Below are 26547 nucleotides of genomic sequence, written 5' to 3'. Positions count from 1 at the left end.
CCCATGGGAGAACCAGAGTTGCAGGAGAAAGGGAACTTTGGGCATCACCTCTTACATGTTGAAAATGACCCAAACATCTAGGTGTGTCACTACTGTGTGCAGAGCACCAAACGCTTCCAACGTAGTCACCCATTTTGGCATTTGAAGCCACCTAAGAAATCTTTAGTTGGCTCTTAGGGCTCCTGGGGACTGACACCTCAGTCCCTATTTGAGGTCACGTTGACGCCCAACTTCTTCTCATCTCAGCATCTGTGAAATTCAATCAGGCACTTAACTGCTCAGGTGACAGTGGAGCTGCCCAGGGACAGAAGTAACACTGTGGGTTGGGGGATGCCAGCAACCCTCAGCCCAGAACCATCACCCCAGGCAAGGGCCCCCACCCCCACCCAGCCAGTACAGGAGGTGGTCTCTCCCACCCTGGAGGCTTCCTCCTGAAGGTGGGGGGAGAGGAGAGCGTCACCTGGACCGTGGAATTTTCGGTTGAGAGAAGTGACGGGAAGTGAGAGCTGGGTGCAGAGACGGCGGGTTTAGGTTCTCGTTTATGACTTCTCCCACTTCCCTTCAATTTTACCAAACACCCTGGCTCTTCCGACAAACCTCACAGATAGACAGGAACTTGGGGAATGTGGTCAGGAGCCAAGTCTAGGCAATATCTTCTCAGACACATCCCACATCTTGGACCACTTATTTCTCCCACCGATGCTCATCAGCCGGAGCCCTGCCCCTTAGATTTTGCCTGGCCTGTGGTAGCTACTGAGGAATCTGCTAAATTGCCAGTGGGTGACATTATCTCACATTTTCTTGACAAATACTTAAATCCTGACAGTGCAGAACCACCTGCAATGTATCTAGCACTAGATTAAAATGTTAACGAGGCCTTCAGAACCGTAGAGATATAAGCTCGAAGTCAGACAGGCGAGGCACTAAGAAGATATTTTGGGTCAGAGGAAAATTAGGAGCCCCTCTACCAGGTAGGGGGCACCTAGGGACAGGCACTAAATGAGACTGCGCAGCTCAAACCCCCACCTGACAAGCAGCAAGGGTTCACCACAGCGGCCCACCAACCCAACACCACACTCCGGGGTGGTACAACTGCAGGTCATCTTTATTTTCTTCTTTGTATGTGACTATATTTTATCCCCAATAAATATTACTTTTCTTTTCAATTAGTAAGAAAAAAAAATAGGTTGTGTTGCTGGTGGTACATTAAGAAACAGTTCATTTTATTAAGAGAACTGATTGATATGTGAAAGGACTCATAAAATGATTGTTTGCCTTTGACCAATTCACTCAGCTCCTAGATATCCTAAAATGCAGGAAATGTCCACACCAAAGGAATATTTATAGAGGAGTTATCTATGGTAGCCCAAACTGGAAACCACGGAATGCCCAACAATGGGAGAATGAAGGGCGTGCATGCCCCTAACTAAGCAGTGAGGCAGCGAAGGTCCATCCACAGGCCAAGCCCCGGCGGGCACAGTGTTTCCTTCCTGAACGACCTCACCCTTGCTCTGTGGCAGAGCCCTGAGGCCAGAACCACTGCGCTGAGACACAGCAGACCTAAAAGAGCTTCTAGAAGGCAGCATTGGCCTCCACGACCTTCCTTCTGACAAGGCAGAGTGGGCCAAATTCTCATTTTCCTAACCAAATAGCATCTTTGGCCCTGCCCTCATGTGCCCAGCACCTAATGAAAACAGTTGTGTTCTCAGTAAAGGCCTCAGAGAACCTCTGAACACCGGCCCAGGAGTCCACACGGGCCTCCCCCCAGCTCCTGTCTCCAGGAAATGCTGCTGAGCATCCAAGGACGGAGGCCTCACTCAGGCTCAACCTCCAGAAACAGTAGAACAAGATTGCATTATTAGCTCCCCACAGAAATGCCTCCACATGATTTAACACCATGCCTTTGGCTCTACTGGGGGTTGATTTAAGAATCATTATACAAAAAAGGTCTCGGTGGGTTCCAGGAAACTAATACTGACAGCACCATCCACCACACTGCTCTCCTAAAATGGAAAAGCCCTCAGCGTTCAGGACTCACAAAAAGTGGCTCTTTCCCATGAACTGATATTGATATAGTTCCTTTATTAGGAAATAAACCTATGACGTTCCAATTTCCCCTTTGGTTTTGGCTGCCAGGGAGCTCGGAACTAGGGTCAGAGCTGTTACAAAAAAGAGCCTCTTTTAACATTGTTTTCTCAATTACCTCACCCCCACCCTGACGAAGCTCCAGATCTTCCAACTTTATTTTAAAACTGCTACACATGAGCCATTTAATGTGTTCTCCTCAAATGCTTTTTGGAAAGAGGCAGGAAGGACAAATAAATATATATTCCTGAAACAATCTCTATACTTGGTTCCCACTTTCTTCAGGGAAGGAACACAAAGGCTGTGTGGCCATATAAGAAAAAAATGCCTTCGATACAATGTCTCGTGGGGAAATAAAAAAGAACTCCATTGTATCTACACTTTGATTACTACATGAGGATAAAAACAAAAATAGGTTTCTGAAAATATAAGTACTGCATTTAGGTAAAAGGGTTAAAATGGCCATTTTCCCCCATGAAGTGTTTATCTTCTCAAATGGAAGCAGAGGCCCATGTGGGTGAAGCACACAGGCAAGCAGAAGCTGGAAACGCAGACTTCCCTGACCTTCCCCATGCCATCCCCCAAGGCTGCCCCACTGGGAGGGAGGGGACAGGCTACAAGCCCCCACCTGGATCCTTAGGGACTGGAACTCAGTTGGTCTGCATTTCTTAAGGTCTTGGGGAAGATGCCTGGTACCCTGAAACCACAGCTATTTGAGATTCCTGCCAACCCCAACCCCTTCGGTCAGCGGGCATGTCTGTACACTCCCTCACAAGAACAGAACTGGACACCTGGACACATGGCTGGGGGTGGGGGCCAGGAGCCATGACCCCTGACCATCCAGATGCCTATGACTTGATCGGCAAACAAGTGATCCCTCAGCCTTCGAGTGTCAGACCAAATGCCACTCCCTCCAGGAAGCTTTCCTCACCCACCCCAGAAACTACCCCCACACTTGACTGAGAGACATTCACAAACAGCCTACCCTTGTCCTTCAAAACCCTCAGCACACCTGAAATCACATCCCCGGCATCCATCCAGTTCACAGGACTGCCAGCCCCAGGCTAGCACAGCTGTAGTTGGTGCCCATCCGTATAAGCTGAGTGGCCTACAGACAGGATGGTCCCGTCCTGCTAAGGGCCAAGATTTGCCCAACTGGACTAAAGGCTTCCTCCTGCCTCCCCAAGGCTGCCAGAATGGCTGGCTGCTGCCCTACTGCCTCCATCTGCTGTCTAATGACAACAGCCCACATGGAACAGAGAAGTACCAGTGGTCAGAGGAAGGACAGAGGCAGGGTCTGCAGCCCAACTTTCTGCCTGGCAATGGATAGCAAACAGGACTTCGGAGGCAGGCTGACTCACCACCTTGAAGGTGGAGTGAGCTCATTCCCTTCTAGGGCATCCTCCAAAGGAAACCCACAGCAGAGATGGTTCCCATGGCAATGGGCCAGCACCTCCTCCACAGCCACCTTCCTTGGAGCACCCTTGGCCTGTGTCCACAAGTCGCTTAATCTGCCCTCCCCCAGCCTCAGCCCTTAAAACAGGGTGAGGAGGGCCGGGCAATACAGAGCTCCCCTCCCGCCACCTGCTTCAACGCCTTGGGTCTACCTGAGCCCATTCAAGACCAGGAAAGCCATCTTCCTAACTTATAATCACCATGCTGTACACCTGAAACTAACATAATATTATATGTCAATGGCAATTGAAAATTTTAAATATTTTTAAAAGGTTATGGGACAAAGGATGTTATATATTTATAAAAGGTTCAATGCAGAAAAAATAAAATAAAAAAGGCCAAGAAACTCATGACCTAACAGTTCATTCCTTTTCTGGAAAGTCTATGAGAAATTCTGAGCCAGACTCCATCTCCACCCAACTCCCATCAAGTCCCACGTTTCCGCTGTGGGCCTACCAACTCGGCAAGTGCAACACAGCCCCTTCCAGGTCAGCCTACACCTTCTCCAAACAGCCAGGATCCTTCAATGTTCCTGCCAGTTCTCCCTTCCCTCCCCTCCACGTGGAATTGTGCTGGTCTCTAACCTTCTCAACTTGAGGTGTCCAGTTCAGACAACGGAGGGCTGAGCAGGACTCAGGACAAACCCACAACTGCCCTGAAGATGGCCCAAGCTTGTCCGTCCACTGACTCAGGCTGTACTCACTCCCGCTCCCACTCCCACCCCCAGGCCTTTCTGGCCAGCGGCCCCTGCCCACTCCCTCCCTGACCACTCCCTCATGGTCAGCTGTTGCTCCTCCCTTCCCAGAACTTGATACTCACTGTTTCCTGCCTTTGGTCATACACTTTGTCTGGCCCACCTCCCCCATCCTTCACCTCCAACCCCCTTGCCTGACTCACTCTTACATATTCCAGATTTATATCTCAACTCACATTACCACCTCCTCCAGAAGTCTTCTTGCCTGACTCCTCCAAGGTGGATTGGGCCTGCCTTGGGCTCCCTTCACTATATGGGATGTGACCTGTGAACGTGACAGTGAAGTGCCAATTCATGGATCTCTTACCCGCTGGCCTCTTTAGGGGCAGGATCATGCATCTGTCCCTCATCTAGAAAGAGGGAGTGCTTAATATCTGTTAAATCTGAGTGGCAAGCACATGGGTATTTATTTTACTATTCTCTATACTTTTTCTTTTTTTAAATACAGATTACATTCAATATTGTTTTAAATCAGTTTCAGGTGTACAGCACAGCAGTCAGACAGTCAAACTTCACAAAGAGCTCCCCTTAATATTTCCAGTACCCGCCCGGCACCATACAGTTATCACATTATTATTGACTAGATTCCCTCTGCTGTTCCTTACCTCCCCGTGACCATTCTGTAACTACCAATTTATACTTCTTATTCCCTTCACCTTTTTCACCCCTTTCCCCAACCCCCTCCCCTCTCTGTACTTTTTCTTATATTTAAAATGTCATTTTAAAAAAATGATCCCCAGTAAATGTGACTTGAGTGGATGACCTACTGCCGGCTGCAGTGTCTTGGACCCAGGGTATAACTCTGAGCAGCTCCTGTCTGCTGACATCCTTCAGACGCTTTCCTCCCACCCTGGGGCAGGAGCACAGTGCCACCTGGCCAGGCACTGAGCGCAGTCAGTTCAAATCTTCAGGTGAGCACCGCAATATGCCTGGCACAGCAGGGACACAGGGGTGAGTTTCTATCAGTACTAGAGTACTATTTTTATCTCCGCTTGTTCATACTAGCACGCTAATCTCACTGTAAAATAACCCAACTGGCTATATATGCCAATTAGCAGGCAGGTTCTGCTACTAATTGCTGAAGCTGGGTAATGGGTACATAGGGATTCATTACACTATTCTCTACTCCTGTGCTTGAATTTTTCCGTAATAAATGTGTTTTCATTCATTATGCCACTAACATTCCTTAAGTGCCTACCACATACCAGGCATCAATAGAGAGAGAGAGAAATAAACAACAAACCCACCAATGAATTGATAACTTTATTAAATTCTAAATTATTTGTTCTTTATCTCTCCGTAGAAATTAAACACCTCATGGCACTGTGCCATGCTTACCTCTCCAAAGGAAAGAAGAGCGAATGAGGGGCTTCGGGCACTGTTGTCTCCTGGGCTTGTCTTCTCAGCCTTGCCTACTCCCCCTACCCTTGAAGTCCCCCACACTCAGGGGCATCCCCCCATTCAGAAAGTGGCTGTAGGAAGCAAAAGGTGGGCCTCAGGGCTGCCTCGGATCTCACACACCCACAGGAAGTCTTGCCAGGTCCCTGCAACTTTCCTTCAAAGGGCAGGATCCAAACGCCCTTCATTCCATCATCCCAACTTTTCTAGAGCACACCAGCAGTCAGGTGCCAGGCCAGCTTCGGGGACAGAAATAAAGGCCACATGGAGGCCCCTAACCTCAAGGGAATCATGGTCTTATTGACTGGAAATCCTTGGATTCAAATCCTAACTCTGCCACTTACTACTAGCTTGGGCCGATTACTAAACCTCTCTGGGCTTCAATGTTCTCATCTGTAAAATGGGGATACCAGTGTTCACCTCACAGGGTTATTGTGAGGATTAGACGGTTAGTACATGGAAAGTCCTTGTCCCAGTGCTTAGATGTAAAAAGCTACAAACAGTTCCAGGCACACAGTATTAGAAAAGTTAGTGTGCACAGCTAGCTCTTATTATTATTCACAGGTCCAGGTGACAATGGGCACTGAAACTCTGAAAAGAAGTGATCACAGAGGCAGGCCAGTTTCAGGGGCAGGCTCTGACTAGCTTCCAGCCGGCCTTGCATTAGCGTGTTCTCCTGCCTGAGCTTTTCTGAGCAATGCCCCAGCCCCAGGCCCAGCTTAATGAGTAAGAGGTGCCCACAAGCCTGCAAATGCTTTCCATCTGGCCCCTTCTCTCAGAGGAGGCCAGCAGCACTCCTCCACCAGGGAGCCGCCCCAGCCCACCAAGCAGGAGGCTGCAGTCAGGCCGATTAGTGTTTCGTTGTTGTTGTTTTGGGGTTTTTTTATTTTCGTTCATTTTGGGGGGTTTTTTGGAGCCAGCTGCCACTTTCTGCTCACTCTGAGTGTCACAGAGTGTAGCCCCACAGGCCTGGGTGTGGATCTCAGTCTGCCATATACTAACCTCAGCGCATCTTTGACTTCTCAGGGTTCTGACTCTCACCTGTAAATGGGGCTAACACACCCCATCTTGTTAATAAGAGTGTGTATGTGAAACAGCCAGCGCAGGGCCTGCAGGGAAGGGAGAGAAACACCACCTTGGCTGTGTCAGAGGGGGGAGGCCCGGAGCATGTCTATGGACACAGGAGCAGCCTAACCTTGACACAGCCAAGAAGTTGCCCCAGCCAAGGCAAGGCCAGCACTCCTGCTCCCAGGAAGGCAAGGAACACTACACCCCCGCCCCCATCAGAGGTAAGGCCCAGCAGAGCCTCATCCCAAGACCATCCTTGGGGATGCCTGGGATGCCACTGCAGAGGAAAAGGGAAGGAGAGCAGACAAGAAGAAAGGAGGGCAAAGAGAAGTATGGAAGAGGAATAAAACGCCCCCATGTGGCACTGAGCCACTCCAACTCCACTGCTCAACACCGCGCTGGGACCTGCAGTGTCAGAGGCCAGAGACCCGGCCACTTCCTGATCCCTCAGGAATGTGTGTCCGGAGAGAGGTATTTGGGAGGGTGGAGGCCCAGCTCCACCTCTGGCGAGGGGCTTCCCTTCCCCTCAGGGCTGACTCGCCACCAAGCAGGAGTGTCTTGTCAAGAGGAGGAGCCAAGGCAGTGATTAGCAGTGTGGGTTCCGGCCAGGCAGCCCTGGGTCCACAGGCCACAGCCCCACTCAAGAGCTGTGTGAGTTGGGGCAAGTTATTTAATCTCAATAATCCTCAGTTTCTTCTGTACAGTGGAAACAAAAACGTGATATACCTTGTACTTCACAGGGGGGTTATGAAGATTCCCTGATAATGGATCCGGCACAGGGCTGGGAGTGTGGAAGTGTTAGCTGTTAACATCAGGACCAGGACCACCAGCACCACCAGCACCACCTGTCTTGTCCCTCTGGCTCATTTCTTTCTCCCTCCTCAGCAGCAAAATCAGGAGCCAGTCCCAGGACCATCGGAGCGCGAGGGCAGCCACGCAAAGGGCCCACCTGTCCATCATCCCCTCCAACCTGGCAGAGTACAGCCGCCAGCGTGTGCGAAATTCACTTGAACTTGACCACCCACCCACTAGCCAGAGCCCAGCAGCTCCATCTGCCTTTAGAGCACACAGGCTCAACCTGCCGTCTGTCAACAGGTGTTCTGGAGCCCACCCACAAGGATGACTTCAGAAGACGGTTTACATGCACCCGGAATAAAGAGTCCTTTACCAAAACCATTCCCATAAGGAATGAATTCATGGCAAAGTGTCCCTTGGACAAGTCAGATCACCGCTGTGGACTTCAGTCTCCTCATCTAAGGGATGAGGGTCAGGAGACAGTATAGGCCCCTCTGGCTTGGGCATTCAATGTTTGATTTCTTCAAATTGCGACAGGAAGAGAAGGGATAGAGCTGGGTTCTGGGAGTAAACAGAGTAAAAAAACAAGGCTGCCTATTGGCACCAGTATCTTGGGCAGATTCCAGGCTGAAATCCTTACTCCCTGGCTCTGGCTGGGGTTTCTCCTACCCACTGAGCCACAGGCAGGCCAGGCCACCTCCCTCACACCAGGCCTGCGGGCAGCCAAGCCTACACAAAGGACCAATTATGAACGGCCCACCTTGCAGTGGGGAGAGATGCTCTCCTCACTCCTCCTAAGCCACCCCCATGCACCCCACCCCCCACCCCTGGAGCTAGCAAACAAAGCTAAGTGTGATCTTTACCAGCCCCAAACAAGGCCTTCCCAACCCTCCCCTCCCCCAGGCACCTGGCTTCCCACTTGGCCACACCCCAGCAGGCATTTCCAGAGTAAGAAAGTGCAGGGCCCCAGACACAGAGCACTCTAGATCCATAAGAAAAGCCCATTTACCTGGCCCACCCACATGCTCCCTAGAGGGTAAGAGCAAATTCCTGAAAGCTGAGGACACAGAAGACTCCTAAAGATAAGAGACTGTGTGTTAGCAGAGTAAGCTTCTGGGCCAGGCTGGGAAGCCCTGGGATCAACCTCAAGGTCACCTCAAGAAGTGCTTGACTCTGCTGAGTGACTCTCCTGCCAAGAGGACGCAGACTGCTGGTGTGGACCCGGACCCTAGAGGTCATCATCATGCAATAACCCAACTGAGACATTTACAACACAGCACACTGCCATCCTATCACCCAGCCCCCTCATCTTATAGGTAAGGATCAGGTGTGGCTTGCCAACATCACACAGTAGCCACAAGCCAGTGTGGTTCAGTTGGTGGAGTGCAGTCCCATGCACCAGGAGGTCACAAGTTCAATTCCAATCAGGGCACATGCCTGGGTTTCGGGCTCACTCCTCAGGACGCAGCCAATCAATGTTTCTCTCTCATTGATGTTTCTCCCTCTCTCCTTCCTCTCTCTCTAAAATCAATAAAATAAAATAAAAAATAAAAAAAAAAGACTGGTCTTCCAGGGTCCTGATACATAACACACAATCATTCTCCCTGTTCCAAGGGGACAGGACAGGGTCCTCCCAAGCAGGTCTCCGGCCTAATAGTACAAAAAGGACAGTCTCTCCACTCCTATTCGTCTCTTAAATGCTACCCTGCAGGGTCCCAACAGAAGAGAAGAAGGCAGGTGGGCCAAGGTCCTGCATGCTGGTGAGCTGGAGAGTCCTGAGGTTCTGTCTGGTTCCACATACCCCTGGATGCCAAGGCTAAAGACAGAAGGCGACTTCCCACACTCTTGAGAACCCACAGCGCTAGGGCTGGAAGAAGGAAAACCAAGGCCCAGGTTTTACTTCCTCTGATGCCTCTGAACCCACACAAGAGGACAAGAAACTCCCTAAGATTTTCTAAAGTAGGGGCCCCAGCCAAATGCAATAGGCAAGGAGCGGAGGGATGTGGTAGCAAGGCCAATACCTTGGGAAAGGAATCTAAAGTGGGCCCCGGGCTCAAAGAGGAAAAAATGCAGCTGGCCTATTAGGAACCCGGGGCCTGTGCTAGCTCCCGCCACCCGGCAATCTGACACCTAGGGAGGGGGTACAGAGTGGTGTGGCAGGCTCAAACCACATCACAACCACAGGGCCAGCTTCCCTGGCCTCAGGCCTCCTCCCAGGGCACACCTTTGAAGCCTGGGAGCCAGCCCAGGCTCTGCTCTGGGTACTAGACTCAACCCCACCACTGAGCAGCCCTCTGAGTCACCACCCAGCACCTTAGCATCTGCCAGCCATCTAATGCTAGACTGTGGCTGTCACATCCCCTCCAAAGGCATGCGTCCTCACTGTTCATCACATCCAATATTTGGTGAGCACCTACTATGTGCCAGTGGGAGACTCCTAAGGGGTTACTCTTACTAGGGGTGCAGGAGCACATCTCCTCTCCAAGCCTGGGCTTCCCAAACAGAGAAAAAAAACATAGCTTTTACTTATTTGGGGGAAGGGAGAAGAGGCAAGACATAGAAAATATCAGCAAAGTCAGTCTGGCTCAAGGCCTTTCTAGCAGAGTGCAAAAACAGCGCCAGCCCCAATTCTTCTGCATCTCCCTCCTCTGCGAGTAACTCTGAAATGCCCTCTCACTTGTTAAAAATGCATATTCTCGGGCCCCTCCCCAGACTTACTGTATGACAGGCACTGAAGATGGGCCCCCCTGCAATCTGTGCTTTAACAAGCCCTTCAGGTGATTCTGATGCACCTTCAAGGTTGAGAACCACTGTCCTACTCCTCAAGCCACCCCCATCCTGCTAGGCTCCAGGGCTCTGGGATGTGGTGGCATGAATGTCTGGATCTCAGGGGCACAGCCTCCATGAGCCCTGATAACAGATCCCTTACTAGGGTCCCTAGAAGACCCCACAAATCCACCTTCAATCATCCAAGGAGTCTAAGTCAGTTATAGATCAGTGACATCCCCTGAGAACCCTCCAAATGTCCTCAGAGCCAAGAGTTTCACAACAGTGGCCAAAGCAAGTGTGATGAGGCTGCCAAAAGGCTGCCAACACGTCTGTCCTTTCCAGCTCCTTCCAGCCCATCCTCTACCCAGGCGCTAAGTGAGCAAGGCAAAGGCTTGAGCAGCCCAGAGCCAGAGGAAAAGAAAAGGCCAGAGCCAGGAAACCTGGCAGGGACAGGGAGACATAACTGGAATCCCACCGGCTGCCCGTGGGGCCCAGCCAAGAGGGGCTCAGCCATGGCTCCCCTCCTCCAGCCTCTTCCAAAACTGCACACAGAGAACCACTAACTCCCAAATGCTGTAAGATGCCACTATGGGACGTGAAACAGAAATTCACTTAGAAGGATTCCCAAATACTTTCACAGTAGCTTCCTGTCACTGCGTATTTGCCACATCGAGGAGCCACAAAAGCACAACTGCTACCCTGGGAAGAGAAAAGTTGGCAAAGTGGTGTGAGTCCTAAAAACCTGACTCCCAGAGCCCCAGGAAAAGAGGGCACTAGGCAAGGGAGCAAGTGCCCCCAGGAGATGGGAGCCAAGAGCCAAAAACACACGTGGGAGGAAAGAAAAGAAACTGAGACTGACTTCTCCTGCTCTCCCACGTCAAATACCAGCGAGTCTTCGAACTTAGGGCCGTGTACCACACAGCACCACCCACAGAAGCAGGAAGCCTGGCTTCCAGTCCCACCTGCCACCTGTAAGCAGCCATGTGACCTGGGCAAGCTCCCTGATGCTCCAGCCCCTCCAGGCCTCAGCCATCTATCTCATCCACAACACGGGGCACTGAGTCTGTCCCAACAGCTCCAGGATGCAGGAGGTGTGAGCAGATGGTGCAGGGCGCACCATGAGTCAGCGAGTATGATACCGTTTGTGTCAAGTTTTAAACAGGCACAAAAAGACAACTACACAAGCAGGAACTACATAAACATGCGCATAGGATGGAAACACCGAACTGGACAGCGGCTAAGTCCAGTGAGGGAAGGGAATGGGATTGGAGAGAAGCATGTCCAGGCCTCAAGTCTGTCTGTAAGTTCATGGTCTTTGTGAACTGGCCTCGAGGGCAGAAAACCTAGAAATAACAGCTGTGACCACCTGAGCCTTTGCAGGCCTTTCTAAATGTCATCACCCCCAGCTACACCACCTGGTAAGGTGCTGTGAGGATTAAATGAATGAGTATCCGTGAAACACTTAGAAATGGGCCTGGCCCACAGCATGGTACTGAGCTAGTCCTTCATGAGGGAGGGGAGATGGGTGCTCAGCTCCATATTTCCAGATATATTCCCTGAGCCACAAGGTGGCCCTAAGCTGGGCCTTTCCCTGAACCAGCAGCTTCTGTAGAAAGGGCCTTTCCCTGAACCAGCAGCTTCTGTAGAAAGGGAATGGGGGCAGGTCCCCCAGCCAGGGACCTCTGGGCCCACTGCCAAGCAGCCCCAGTAAAGGGTTTCCAGCCAGGCCCACTGAACTGGGACCCCAGTGTGACATTCCTTAATTTTTAAAAAGCTGATTATATACAACCAACCTCTAAATTTATACTTAAAAAAATAGGTGGCTTTCAGTGGAGCTAAAGTTTGGGAAATTATCCCAATTTCTAAAGAGAGGCCTCAGGGCTTCATGCAAGTCCCAGCCGAGGGATGAAGGACAGGAAACCAGGGGTCTGGCCCTGCTTCCCCTGCTCCAGGAAAGCAGGATTCACGAGCCTCTCCTCCCGTTCCCAGGGCCAAGTCTGCAAAAGCACTTTGGGTTCCTGGAAAGAAAGACCTTTCCGAAATATCGGGAACTCTGCTGGAAAGTGCCATTATGTATTATTATCTGGAGGATGTCTGCAGTGTTTGAAGGGGAGCCGCTCCTCTGCCAAAGTCAAGGCAGAGGCCAAAAACAACAGAGGGGCTTCTCAGAGCCACACAGACAAACACACAAACACACGTGCCTGACACACACGCCCACACTCACTCACAGACCCAGACAAACAGAGAGGTCAACATAACTGGACACTGGAAAAGCTGCTGCCCTCCCCCCGCCTAAACCCAGGCCCTCACACTGGGGGGGGATCCTGTTTCCTGGTGTTAGGGCTTAAAATTAAAAGCCCCACTTCTCTCTCCATCCCCAAACCACAGGCTGTTCCGTGGACATTTCCACATGGGACATAAGGAGAAAAGAGAGTCTGACTACAGCAAGCCCCCTCCCACCCACATGCAAGGCTTGCTGCCTCTTCCCAGATGGGAAGCCAAGTTCCATTAGAAGACCTGCCTGCAGGAGGCCACCCACCTTGCCGTTCCCTCCCCTGGTGTCATTTCACCTACAGATGATTTGAAAATAGAGCTGAGCACCACTCCACTCTACGCCCATCAGTTATCATCAGCTTTACAGATGGCTTTTAAAAAATAAATCTTCAGGCCCATAAAAATGCTCCCCTGGCAAGCCCTGGCCTGGTCTCAACTCCTAGGCCTGTGACCACCCTCTGCAAAGCCCCACAGCACCAGTCACCCAAAAACAGGAAAAACAAGGCACAGAGGAGGCAGCTTGTTGGAAAGGCTCCCTTCCCCCAGTGATGGGTGCTCTGCTGCACCGTCAGCTGAACTATTTGGGGCCTTGGATTTAGACACTGGGGGCAAAGGTTCAAAACTGGGGGTCAGGAAGGGCACTGTCTTGTCTCTTGCCTGGTCCACAAAGCTTAAAGCCAAAACTGCTTACCCCAACCTAAGGCCCCAAGCTTTCCCTCACCAATTTTCTTAACAGTCTCAACGTGCACAGGCTTATACAATCAAAATAAACACTGAGCCTCAGCTACCTGGTTCGATAAAGCCTGTTCGGTTCCCCTGGTGATCAAACAAAGGGACCAACAGGAGCAGGTGACGCTGAAGGAATTGAAGCAGCAGAGGAGAGGGACGTGGTTGAATCTCAAAGCAGGGAAGCCAGTGGTAAAAGCAGGGGTCAGTCAGCTCTACTCAGGCCGCCGGGGACACGTGGGGCCCTCTAGCTCCAGGGAACCTGAGTCTATTCCTGACAGTTGCTCCTTCTACTGAAAGTGTGGAGAAATGCAACTAGAATCCTCCACTACCTTTTCAACCAGAAAAAGGAACTTCAGAAAGACCCATACCCACCCCTTCAGCTTCACAGACCCTCCAGTCAAAGACCTGGATTCCAAACCAACTCTACCCCATTCAGGCTGTGAGAGAGACCTGGTAAAGTCACTTAACCCTTTCGAGCCTCACTTGCCCTGTTTATGTAATGGGGACAGGACCTCACAAGTTGGCTCATCACGATTAGTGGAAAGAAAACCATATCTGAAAGCATAAATGTTGAAAATCCTGAATCACATGAGTACTTGCTTATACACCATCTTGAGTTTTCCTTATTTGATTTACATAAGCCTTGTCTCTTGGTTAAAACAAAAACTCCAGAATAGCAAAGGCTGTCTACACCTCCCGTTAACAGGCGAATTCTGAGGTCAATCTAGCTGGGTTCATTCCACACCTGGCTTACCAGCTGGTCAATCTTGGGCAAGTTACTTAACCTCTCTGAGCCTCAATTCCCATCTGTAACAAGGAATATAACAGTATGTACCTCCCTCAAAGGGTTGCTGACCAGATTGAAGTAATCCAAATCATGCAACCTTCAATCACTGTGAACTATTAGTCTTTTTACTTATTTGGGGAACTGAAATGTTTTTAATACTGGTTGGCTGGTTGATACAAAACAACTGTCCTCTGCAGCCCTCCTTCTCTCATCTTCTCTTCCCTTCCCAGGAGGCGAACAGTGTTGACATTACCTCCCAGAGGACCTTGGACTTGTAAAATGCTTTAAATCAAAATGAGAGGGTTCCTTTAAGGACCAAGGGTACCAGCACCTTCATCCCCAGCCCCTTCTTGCTGTGCAACTGTGAGTCTGTCATTTTGTATCTCTAAGCTCAGGATCTTCATCTATCAAGTGTGATCATCCCACATACCTTAGGAGGCTGTTGGGAATGTTAAATGTGGCTGCTGACAGAACAGGGCTAACACACAGGCCTTGTGCAAGAAGGGTTTCTCTGTTCTCCATCCCCCAGCACTGTGGGTGACAGGCCTGGAGGGGACACTACAACCTCCCAGTGAAGCACAGATCCCAGCCCAGTAGCCTGCTATAGCCAAGGACCAAGCGGGAGGTTTCCAGGGTAACAGCATCCTCTGCATCTACTCCCCATTTCCATCCCTGGCTGCCTTTAATTCTCCCCCCCCCCACCTCTGTAGTAGGCTAAGTCACCTTTTCCCACCATTGCTAAGCAACCCAAGAGTGGTGCAGCTGCCTCCTGGGGGAGGACCCTGGCCCTCCCTCTCTTTCCCCTCCCCATGCCTCAGGCCCTGGGGGAAGCTGCCCCACTTGGACCCCACCCTGTGAACCCAGGGCATGGACGAAGGTGAGAAGCCATCCCAGGCCAACAGGGTTTACAGATGCAGGTCCAGTGGGGAAATGAGGAAGGCCGCCCCTTCCTCCCCAACCCCAGCCTCCCTCCTGCTGATTTATTCTTAAGCAGTTTCCAAGAAAAGGGCCACATCATGCTTTTTATGAAAGCTGCCCTTCTTGTTTTCTGCTTCTGTTCTCCCACTCACTCACCATGAACCCAGATCCTGGACCTCAAACAGTGAGGGGAGAGAAAGGGGGACACACGAATGAGAGGAAGAGGGACGCGATGGGAGAACATCAGAAACTCCTGTGTGGGTGCTTACCTCGGGGAGGTGGGATGACAGGCAATCATTTTTTTCTTTATATCACTTAGCATTTTCTGAGGGCTTTTTGAGATATAATTATTATACCACAAAAGTTACCCATTTAAAGCATATAATTCTGTGGGTTTTAGTATATTCACACAGTTGCCAACCATCACCACCATCTAATTCCAGAATGTTTTCATCACTGGGCTCTGTTTCGTATGTTTGCCTTTGGTTAAATGTTCCCAGGCAGCAGAGCAAAGTGGTGAGGAGGCAAACTCCAGAGCCACACTGCCTGCCTCGGATCCCAGCTCCACCTCTTGCTAGCTGTGTGATCTTGGAAAAGTTATGTGGCTGCTCTGAGTCAGTTTTCTCATCTGTGAAATGGGATAATAGTAGTATCTACCTCATAGGATTACATGTGTTACTGCATGGAGTATCCTGAGGACAGTGCCTGATACTTAGCATGTGCTCAGAATGCATGAGAAGCCATGATTATTATGAGAAAAAGAATTTAACTTAAAACTAAAACAGTCCTGCTCCTAGCTCTGTTCTGGGAAGATGACCATGCCCAGGCTGCAGAGGACTGCCATCGTTTATGCTGATTTACGTAGGAGGGGCTGGAGCTAGACTAGGGCCTTGTCACTCCCACCAATTCCCTCTGCAGCCAATGTTGCCATTTGGGGTGGCTGAATGGGGCACACAGAGGGGACAGGTTGGGGTCATGGCTTTGGGGCATATGCATTACTACGCCATACTCCTGGTGTCCCACACACTGAGATCCTACTAGATAATCTCCAGGGAGGACATGACAGGGGCGGAGCATGTGAGAGAGGGCAGAAAGCACCTGACCAGCCTTCTCCATACGTTCACCTCCTACCTGCTGAGAAGAAAGGATTCTGGCACTTGACGCTCACCTGAGTACTAGGAAGGTGGGCTTCCAGGTTGGCTCTGAGCCCTGGTTTGCTGGGGCTCCTTGCCTCTGTCGGGGCCAAGTGTGCACAATTTGTACTTAGCAGGATGCTGGTGCTTGGGCTGATGGAGACAGAACCCTGGCTGAATCATGAGTCCAACTGGGGTGACCCAGGCTGACTGGGACTAAGGAACCAGGTTAAGGGGATTTCCTCTGACCTCGGCCTCTCAGGCATGACCCCTGTGGGGAGCTGGTGGGCTGTGGGACTGCTCTAGTGTCCTTGGTGATTAAGCGCAGCTCATGAGCCCTTCCGCAGAGATGACCACACAGCAGGGCAGTGGGGAAGGTACCCTCAAACCACAGCCCCCAGCAAACACCAGATCCCAGGAAAACCTTGGAAGGCTATACGTGGGGGCAGCTCACGTGGGTTAACTGGCTGGGATGGTCCCAGCAACACCTGCACATAGGTATGGGGCTCCAGGGCCCCACGTGTGACCTGTGCAAACAGCCTGGCCTCTCAGAAAGGTGAGAGGTCAGCTCTGGGAGAAAACAAAGAGAATGGGAAAGAAGAACAAGGAGCGAGAATAGGAGGGGTGTTCCCAGCCTACAGGCCCTGCAAGGAACACATGCAGTTGCCCCCGCTCTGCCCTTTCAGTCTTCTCCCCGCCCCTCCTGTCCTACCCTTCTTACACGCACGCACACACACACGCACGCACACCACAGGCTGGCTGCCGGGAAAAGAGGCTTCCCAGCGGAAACTTCAATCCTGCCTATCCTTGGAGATGAAGCTCAAATGCCACCAGCCCTTCACCTTCACCACCACCGCAGGCCTCAGGCTGGCTCCCGCCCTGCAGTGACCATGGCATTTGTCTTGGCAACACTTCTGGTCATTATTAATGTGGCCTGGTATAATTTTCTATGTCTTTCTGCTTCCCTCTCCACCTAAACCATGATTTCCATGACCTCACATGGGTAGAGCATCTGATACCTAAGAGGGGTTCGATCAGCGGCCACTGACTGACTCCATAAGAAACTGACAACATTCTTACACTATAAGGAATAGAAGGTGGAGAAACAGAGACAACTCCAGCACTTCCCCAGAGACACACAGTAGCAGATCTATGACTAGATCATGTCTCAGGCTCGTGCTGCCTCACCCTGGCTCCAGACACACAGGAGGCACCAGGTCTTGTGTGACAAGCACTAGGTCTTGTGTGACAAGTCCTTAAGCCAAGTTGATGGTTTGTGGCCACTGGTCAGGTGCCCAGCCCCAGAACTTCCTCAAGAAGTTGGAAAGATGGGGCCCAAATTCCAACCACAAACCCCAAACTATGGGACACTCATTGATTTGACCTCACACTCAGAGCTACCTCACAAGGAAGGGCCCAAGGGTCATGGCCTCCTCCCACCCACACCTCACTGGGAACAGTCTCAGCTTCTCCTCAAGAACTGAAGCAGCCCTGGCTGGTTTGGCTCAGTGGTTAGAGTGTCAGCCTGCCGACCAAAGGGTCACAGGGTCAATTCCCGGTCAAGGGCACATGCCTTGGCTGCAGGTTCAATCTCCAGCCCCAGTCAGGGCACAGGCAGAGGGCAACAAATCTGAGTATCTCTCCCACATCAATGTTTCTCTCTCTCTCTCCTCCATCCCTTCCATTTTCTCTAAAAATAAAAACTAAATTAAAAAAAAAAGTAAAGCAGCAAGACTTCAGGAAATGAGTTTCCTCCCTTTTCCACTTGAAAAGACTGGTGATGGTAGATCCTGCAGGAGCCTGCTAGCCTCTTACCCCTCCTATAAGTCCATTTCCAGTGACCCCAACAGCCCCTCAAAGTCCCGTCATTACTCAAAACTGGAAAGTTTGGTTCTCAGTGCACGCCAGGCCTTCTCACACCTGTCTGTCTTAGGCAGCATAGACGGCAGCCAGGAGCAAGCCGCCGGCCTGGTCTGGGCCAGCTGGCCGCCAGAGCCCTGATCCAGCCCCACCCCCACGCATCTCTCCTTCAGGCTTTGTCAATCACTTTGACAACCAGTGGGGCACCTGCTCTCAATGCACGCACGTGGGACAAGATTTGGAGAGAAAGCAGCTGCAACAGGTCCTGAAGCAAAGCAGGGCTGGGTAAGCTGCTGGGAGGTGGACAAGGGGGCAGGAAAAGAATGCCCCAATTATTTAACAGCAGGGTGTGAAGACACTCCCAGGTTGTCTCTTTTAGAGGAAATTCCTATTTTGAGGCCATTTTACCTGTCCTTTAACAAGCCAACAAGCACTTTAGCATGCACCTCTTCATGCTATCTATCTAGGAAGCAGGGGAAGACTGAGCAGGAATTTTACACCATTCTGTAGGTGGAGGAACTAGAGGTCAAGTGACACTGAATGTGCCAGAGCTGACTTCAGGGTCAAAGGTCAAAGACAACACAACTCCTACACATTCCTAGGCAACCTGGGCTCCTTCTATGACCGGTTTATACCTATCTCAAAGTATACTGGGTAAAGGCCATTAAAAACTCTGGTTCCTCGAAATTGGAAACATTTACTGAGCACTGGTTATCTGCTAGGTGCTATGCTAAATTCCCCACATTCCTTGGCTTAAACCTCCACTCAGGCAGGAATGATTATTATCTCCATTTCCCCATTGTCGTCATCAGGCACAGAGCAGGTAAGTGACACAGAGCTAGTCAGTGGAAAGACCTAGATTTGAACCTAATGTGCCCAGAACATGTCTATCTGCAGGGCCTGGAGCCAGATGCAGCCCCAGGATGGGGTAGTTTATCTGGAATGTGAAGCATTTCATCCCTACCTACACACGCACACAGGCCCGCCCTGAGTTAAGAGGCACGCATGACACAATTTATCCAGTTATTTAGCATTATTTCTTAACCACCTATAACAGGACTGTCTCTGTGCTCGGCACTAGGGATTCAGCACCTGGCTTGACAACCTGGCTCCACATGGGTGCAGAATCAGGATCTGGGCCTATTTACAACCATGTTCTTACACCTGCCAGGGCCGCCTCTGTTTCAACATCCATTAGCTCAACAAATATTGATTAAGCTCTCACGTGTAAAAAACCCCAGGGCTGGCACCTGTGGAAATACACATTAAACCAGAGCCTCTAGGATTTAAGAAGAGAGAATAAAATTAAACAGAAGGAGCTGCCATTTTACATATCTCCTCCCATCAACGGGGGGGGGGGGGGGGGGCCGCAGGTGTCTTAGCTCCTTGTTTATAAATAAAAGGCTGACAGAGGTTAAGTGACTTACCCAAACTCAAAAGCCTGAAAATGTAGAGTCAGGTTGCTACTCAGAGTCTATGATCTCTCCAGCCTGCCTGACACCCACACACACATAGAAGAAAGATCCATGGGGACTATGGTCAACTAAAAAAGATGGGCGTTCAGACCTGCTGCCCTAGGAAAGGTGGTTCTGGATCTCAGCCTGGAAGGTCAAGAAGACTGTGAAAGCCAGTAAACTCCTATGATCCACTGCATTTTGAGTCTGAACTCTGCACTGAAGCATTCTTTGAAGAAGGGGTCAGCCACGGCCCCCCTGCCACAGGTCTTAAGTCATGCCTCCTGCCTGCACAGACGTCCACCTGCATGTGCATCAGGCCTCACCATTCACAAAGCAAGTACTTCCTACCAAGTCACTTAATCCAGTCCCTGTAAGAGCCCTAGGGGGTTAGCAGGGCAGGAATGCAGCTCCTTTACAAAGAAAAAGGAATGGAGGTGCCAGGTACCTGTCTTATTCCGCACTCTATCCACAGCACCTTGAACAATCCATGACACAGAGTTGGTGCTCCAGAAGTATTTGTTTAATGAGCTAACAAAAGCCAGAGAAGTGAAATGACTTGCGCAAAGTCTCACAAATAGTCGTGGTTGCACCATGGCTAAAAACAGGGTCTTTTTGCCTCCCACCCAGTGGCCATTGTATCCCACTGCACTGTGTCCCCCCGCACTGCCCCCCCCAACTCACTCTCCTGTCTCCATCTGGAATGGTGAGACTCTGTCCACTTGTCAGCTCTGCTCCCATTCAATCCTTGCTTCCCAGGGTCAGCAGCGAGTGTGTCAAAAGCAGCAAGTTACTTTAAGTCTTACTCTCCACAAGTATTACCACTACTTTCCATCCCACTGAGAACTAGATGAGATCTACAGATGAGGAAACTGAGGCCCATGCACAGTGAATTTATGGCAGGGGAAAAAACTTTGGATCAGATTTTCACAGTCCAGCCCAGAGCTTGTGCCGTCCCACCACCCCCTCCCATCAATCCCACTAAAGTAGGTATTGGCTCCCCTTGGTCCAGAGATCCTGGTAGGGTCTGGATGCCAGGCCCAGCTTTGCTGCCTCCCTCACCAACGAGCAACAAGCAAGGCGAAGTTGCCTGCCCGGATCATGGCTGCATTCCAGCCCTACCACACACCAGCCTGGGACTCCGGGCTAGTTAACTTCCCTCTGCCCCTCATTTCCTCATCATGTGTGCCCGGCTCACAGAACTGTTGGCAGTAACAATTGGAACAATGTATGTGACTAGATTAGAACAGTGCCTGGCACATATCAGTCAATACCAGCTCCTGGAACCAGTGAGTTTGCCCAGGAGATTACCAAAATTCCTAGGTGACCCTGTTCCCACCTGACTGCCCAGAGGCCTGGTACACACCCACACCACCCAGGCCAGAGTTTTATGGATATATGTAAAGAGAGAGAGGCACTATGTAATTTTTCTTCCCAACTATATTTAACACATTCATTTGATAATATCAAATACTACTGTGCAGGTCCCGTGCTCAGTGATGAGGAAACAATTTTTTGTGCTTCCCAGAAACTCAGTCCTCCCACAGTCCTTAAAAGGACCTAATTCCCAATTCTTGGGCAGTCCTGTCACTCCCACTCCTCCTCGGCATACAGTAGGTACTCAGTAAAAAGGAATTCCTTCTCTTCTCCCCATGGAAGATCCCAAGACATCCACCATCCTAATCCCACTGCTCTTGTCCAATTTAAAATCTATTCTCAAGAAGGCTTCACCCTGAAACTTAAAAAGAGTCCCTCTGCCTTGGCCCCATGGGAATTTCTCAATTACCCACTCCATTCTCTGCTCAAAACGACCAACTGTCCCAGGAAATAAGGGGGAGAGTGGGGGGCTGTCGCAGTGTCCCCAGCTCTCCCAGAGGGGGCAGAGAGGAAGAGAAGGAGGGGTCTTAAGTAACTGCTGCGTTTCCAAGAAGTTAACTCAAAGCCCAAGGACCTTCGCTGTGGCACAGGGCTGGGCCCAGCAGAAGCCCGCCTGGGTCTCAGGTCGCCTGACTTTGAGGAAGCCCTTTGTGCGTGTGTTTTAAATTACCTCTGCTTGTCTGATGAAGTGAGTAAAAGGGCTTAGGATTCCTGAGTGAGCTAATACAGGATGCCTTTGGCTGAAAAAAAAAAAAACTTCAGTCGGCTCCCTAAACTCCCCCCCTTTTAAGTTTAAAAAAGGGAATGAATGTTACCATTTTTGGACATGAGCTTCTCCCTCAAGCCCAGCCCTAACCGCACTATCCAGAGGGACGCGCCATCCTGCCCCCCCATTCCCAGATCAGCAGCGGGGGGGGAGTGGGGGTGGGGCGAAGAGGGATGAAACGAGGAGGGGCCGGATGGGAGCGGGCGGCGCGGGAGGAGGGAGCGAGGGGTGTCGAGGGTACGTGGCCGCCTGGGGCAAGAGCTCGCCGCTCAGGCAGGAAGCAAAGGCAGTGTCGGGGCGCCCTCCCCCCACCCAAAGAGTGGTTTCTGACCTCTTCCTGCCACTGGCCACTGTGCCTGAGCCCCGTCGCCAGCTGCAAGCGCAGCCCAGGTGGCGGAGCGCGCACCCCGTACACGGAGACTGGGACCTGGCTCGGTGGCCAAGCAGGGATCCCCAGGGACTGACCCTAAACGTCCCCGGGAACAGTCCCCTGCCCGGGAGCCCCTCAACTCAAATCAAGTTGCCCAAACTCGCCTTCTCCCAGGAACGAGCAGGGGGCGGAACAGCAGGACGCCGACTCCAGCCCACCTCCGCCCGCAGCTACATCCCACTGGGTTAAGCAATAAAACGGTTCGCGGTCCCGACCCCGCCCCCACAGGCCCGCTGGGGAGACCGCGCACACCGCCGGCTTTTCCCAGCCCCAGCCCCGCTCCAGCAGGTCCGCCCCCAGGCCGGCCCGGAGGAGCGTCCGATCCCGCCGGCGCCCTCTCCCCCGGGCCTGCGGGCTGGGGCTGGGAGACGCAGAGTCCCGTGCAGCTTGGCCCCTCCAGGTGCCCAGCCCAGGGCGGGCCAGGAAGCGCGCAGCCACCGCACGCCATATGGAGAGGCGGCCAGGGGGCGGGGAAGGGAAGGGAAAATCGATCCCGAGCAGCAGCTACCGAGCCAGGGACTCAGCCCCAGCCTCCCCAGCACCGCCCCGGCGCCCTGCCCACGCGGGGATCGTGCGGCGGCAGCCGGGTGACCTGGACCACCGGCCCCAAGGCGACCTGCCCGCCGGCGGCCCCACTTCCCCGCGCTCGGGCAGGGCGTTCGCGGGCTCTGGGGCAGGGGCGCTCCCCCTTCCGCCCCACGCCTGTAACCCAACACCCCACCTAGCAGAGGCCGCGCATCCGCCGCGCATCCCCCGCCCCCGCTCGCGCGCGCCAGGAACCGGTTCCCAGCCCCGAGCCGCTAGCGCGGCGGGCAGGGCGAGCCCGGGGGGCAGCAAGGGGCTGGAGCGGCTGCTGACCTTTCTCTGCTGCTTCTCCCAGGCAGGGTCCAGGAGCAAGTCTCGATCCCAGTCCTCTTCGGGCTGCATGTAGTCGTTGGTTTGCTGGGAATCATAATGGTCCATGATGGTGCGCGCGTGCTAGGGGCTGGATTTCTTCCTCCACCTTCTCTCCGGGCGGCGGCTGCTGCTGCTGCTACTGCCCCGGCGTGGGGAGGGCGTCGGGCAGGGCTGGGCTGGGCTGGGCTGGGCTGGGCTGCGGGCCGGCTAGCTCCCCTGCGCCCAGTTCCGCCGCGGCGCTCTAGAGAAGGCTGCGGCTGGCGGCGGCTGGAGCTCGCGGACTGCCTGCCTCGGGGCGGGCGCTCGGACCCAGTCTCCACGCACGCAGCGCTGGGCCGGCACACTACAGCTGCGGGAGCGAAGCAGGCGGGGGCGGGAGGAAGAGGCAGAGCCCTCCCTAGGTCCTCCATTGGCCAGGCCGAGTTGCCCAAACTTCCCCCCATCGCCTCTCATTGGGAATTCCTGGCATCCGTCAGCGAGGCCACGGCGCATATAGGTGGACTGGGCGGCCCCTTCCCGGCGCGCACGCCCCCTCCTACACCCCGGGTTCCCACTCCCCCGCGGTTCATGTGACACCAGCTTAAGCTGAACGGGACCCGAGCCGCGGGACGCCTGCTTGGGCTCCGGGACCGAGCGGCAGCGCGCTCCGGAGCCCCCGGGGGTTGGGCACACTCCCCGCTCGCAGGAAGGCCGGAGCTCGGGCGCGCCGGTGTTTTTGCGCTCCCACCCGCGCTCCAAACCCAGGTGGCTGAGAAGAGCCGCGAGGAAACCCGAATAACATTGCATTTTCTCTTTCCCAGGGTTCGGGGAGGTCGGCACCCAAGGAAAGGGGCGGGGCATGCGGGAATGGGAAGGAATTTCCTGGGAATTTCCTGACCCTCCCGCCCGGCTCCCTAAGGCCGACCCCTGCCCTCCAGGAGCCGGGTTTCGTGCCCGACAAGTGTGCTCCGACCAGCTTTCCCGCCTCGCCGCGGCTCCTCTCCCGCCCGCCTGGGGGCTCAGGGGACAGCTAAGCCGCGGGCTTCCCAGGTGGCAGCCAGGTCGCCCAGCTTCCCGGGACCCCCGTCGGTCCCCGCGAGCCGGCGGCGCGGAGCTACCTCGTACACAGGCGGACAGCATCCTGAAAACGGGGAGGGAGGGCGCGAGGGATCCACCTGAAGTACCACCTGTCCCCGCTCCGCCCGACACACCCTGACAGGTGGAGAGACTGAGGCTCAGGGTTGAGCTTGGGCAGGGATTTAGCAGGTTCTCGGGACTCCACAGGCTAATCCTGTGACCTTATGCCGGCAAACAAAGGCTTATTGTTTCTGGAGGAGGAAGGAGGGTAGGACTGATTAAACGCCTCCGACTTAGTGCCCGCCTGGGCCTCCTTCCTGGGACCTGGCGCGAGGAGGGTCTGAACACCTGCCCCAACAGGGACAGACACCTGGAAGAGGCAGGCCTCACGCCGCCGGGCTCCGAGGGATCCCAGGACTGAAGAACCGCAGCAAGCCAACCTCCAACAGGGTATGCTCATAATAGTGCTAGATTTATATTGGTGGCCCTGAGGGATGGCCCAGTCAGCTGCAGAAAGCCAAGCGTGACAGTCCAGAGGTGAATGAAGGCGTCAGAGGAAAAAGTTCCCTGACAGGCAAGGGCCATCAATTAGGATACTTGAAAAGCCGCAGATGGAAAAGGTGAAGAACGTGCCTCTGACTCTGGGAAGAGCCGGCTGATGCTACTGTAAGCAGACACCCGTGGCGGCCTAGCTGCCGGCATCGATAGTCGACCTCCCCGGCTGACACAAGTGTTACCAGTCAGCACCGTGCCTGCCACAAGTCCCTGGCTGAGGAAGCACTGCTTCTGAGCCACTGAGACGGCAGATTTATGGACTATTTTATAACTGCTTCTAAACGATGGCTCTCAACCTAACATAGAGGGTAACGATGGCGCTGTATCCATTCATTCACTCAATAAATATCTGCTGAGCACCGTCTGTGGGTCAGGGGAGGTGCTGGATGTTATAGAGAGATGAGAAAGAAAAAAGCCCTGCCCCCATGCAGCCCAGCAGAGGCAGGCAGAAACAAAAACACACTGCAATGGATAGATGCAAGGGGACGGCTCTGACCAGGGGACTGTGAGGGCACAGAGGTATTGTTGAGCCCAGCATGGGAAAGGAGGCTCCAGGTATAAACCTTCTAGAGGAGGTGAAATTCAACTGAGCCTTTAAGAAGTCAGCCAGATGACAAGGAGTGTGGGACGTTATTTCAGGCAGATGGAACAGTGTGAGCTAATACATGGGGGCAGGAAACTGCATGGTGTCAAAGGAATGCCTATCATTTCAGTGCGGCTGGACTAGAAATTCAAGGCTGGGAGGGGCAAGAGATGGGGCTGGAGAGGTGGGAAGCAGCCAGACCATGAAGGCCTTGTGTGCCTTGTGAATCTGAGGGGAACCAGGCTGGCTGGAAGATGTGACAATCAGTTGCAAAGCTGCTGCAAAAATCCAGGTAGAAAATGCTTAGTCCTTTGGGGCTGCAATAATAGAATACCACAGACTCAGTGACTTAAACAACAAACATTTATTTCTCACAGTTTTGGCGGCTGGGGAGTCCAAGATCAGATTCAGTGTCTGGCAGGAGCCTGCTGCCTCGTTCATAGATGGCCATCTTCTCACTGTGTTCCCGTGTAGCAGAAGAGACAGAGTTCCCTGTCTCTTCTGCTACACGGGGACACAGTGAGACATTTTTGGTTGTCTCAACTAGCAGGTTACTATTAGCATCCAATGGATTGAAACCAGGGATGCTGCTAAACATCCTACAATAGACAGGACAGTCTCCCCACAAGAAAGAATGATCCAGCCCAAAATATCAACAGCACTGAGGTTGAGAAGCTCTGCTTTAACCATGGGTTTCTAGTTTGGATGATCTGGTGAGTGGTGGAAATACAAACAACTGAGATAAAGAATTTCAGGTTTGGAAGTGGAATCATGGATTGAGTTTGAACACACTGAACTTGAAGTGCTCTGAGAAGGTCCAGATTCACCTGTCCAGAAGGAAGTTGACTGCATAACCCCAACCTCAGGGGAAACAGATTTGAGAGTCATCTGCATTTGGGTAGTACTGACACCTTGAAACCATCCCTGGAGAATGCCTAAGCGGAGCTGAGAAGACCAAGAACAGAACCCCAAAAAGCAACACTTAAAAGGGGAGTGTAGCCCTGGCTGGTGTGGAGCTAAATCAGTCCCATTTAACACAATGCTTAGTTGACTGAGCATTGTTCCAAGCCCCAAATGTTGCAGGTTCAGTCCTCTGCCAGGGCACATACACAGGTGCAGTTCAATCCCCAGTTGGTGTTCGTACAGGAGGCAACCAATTGATGTTTCTCAAATCAATGTTTCTCCCTCTTTCTCCTTTCCTCTAAAATCAATTAAAAAAAAACACAACAAAACAAAAAAACACATTTAAAAAGGGGGGGGGGGAGGGTGTAAAGAACCTGAACTCCTGAAGGAGATAGAGAGGAAATGATGAGTGGAAGATGAAGAGCCTGGACCATATGGTGTCTTGAAAGTCAAAGGAGTGAACTTTCAAAGTGAGAGGAATCGGATACATCAGAAAAGTCT

At 52.4% G+C, this 26547-nt stretch overlaps 1 protein-coding gene and 1 non-coding gene across 4 annotated transcripts in view; both read right to left on the bottom strand.

Annotated features, from left to right (window-relative positions):
- The window catches only part of ACTN1 (actinin alpha 1), an 85582-nt gene extending 62441 nt beyond the window's left edge, over positions 1 to 23141 (bottom strand). For 2 of the 3 annotated variants that reach the window (XM_087819647.1, XM_087819636.1), the window contains exon 1: positions 22911 to 23141. In XM_087819647.1, coding sequence (XP_087675773.1) covers positions 22911 to 23015 — 105 coding nt within the window. In that variant the 5' untranslated portion in view covers positions 23016 to 23141. The remainder of the gene's footprint in view (positions 1 to 22910) is intronic. The other variant, XM_087819629.1, reaches the window with a different exon arrangement.
- Positions 23142 to 25552: 2411 nt separating this feature from the next.
- LOC148094062 (small nucleolar RNA SNORA17) lies at positions 25553 to 25664 on the bottom strand. Its single transcript, XR_015716547.1, has one exon. It is a non-coding gene; the product is annotated as a small nucleolar RNA SNORA17 (small nucleolar RNA).
- Positions 25665 to 26547: the final 883 nt, after the last annotated feature.

This window comes from Miniopterus natalensis, chromosome 1 (genome assembly GCF_054644295.1).
Source record: "Miniopterus natalensis isolate mMinNat1 chromosome 1, mMinNat1.hap1, whole genome shotgun sequence".
Taxonomy (NCBI): Eukaryota; Metazoa; Chordata; class Mammalia; order Chiroptera; family Miniopteridae; genus Miniopterus; species Miniopterus natalensis.
Note: the sequence above shows the minus strand (reverse complement) of the source record. Positions and strands in the feature narration are given on the sequence as shown.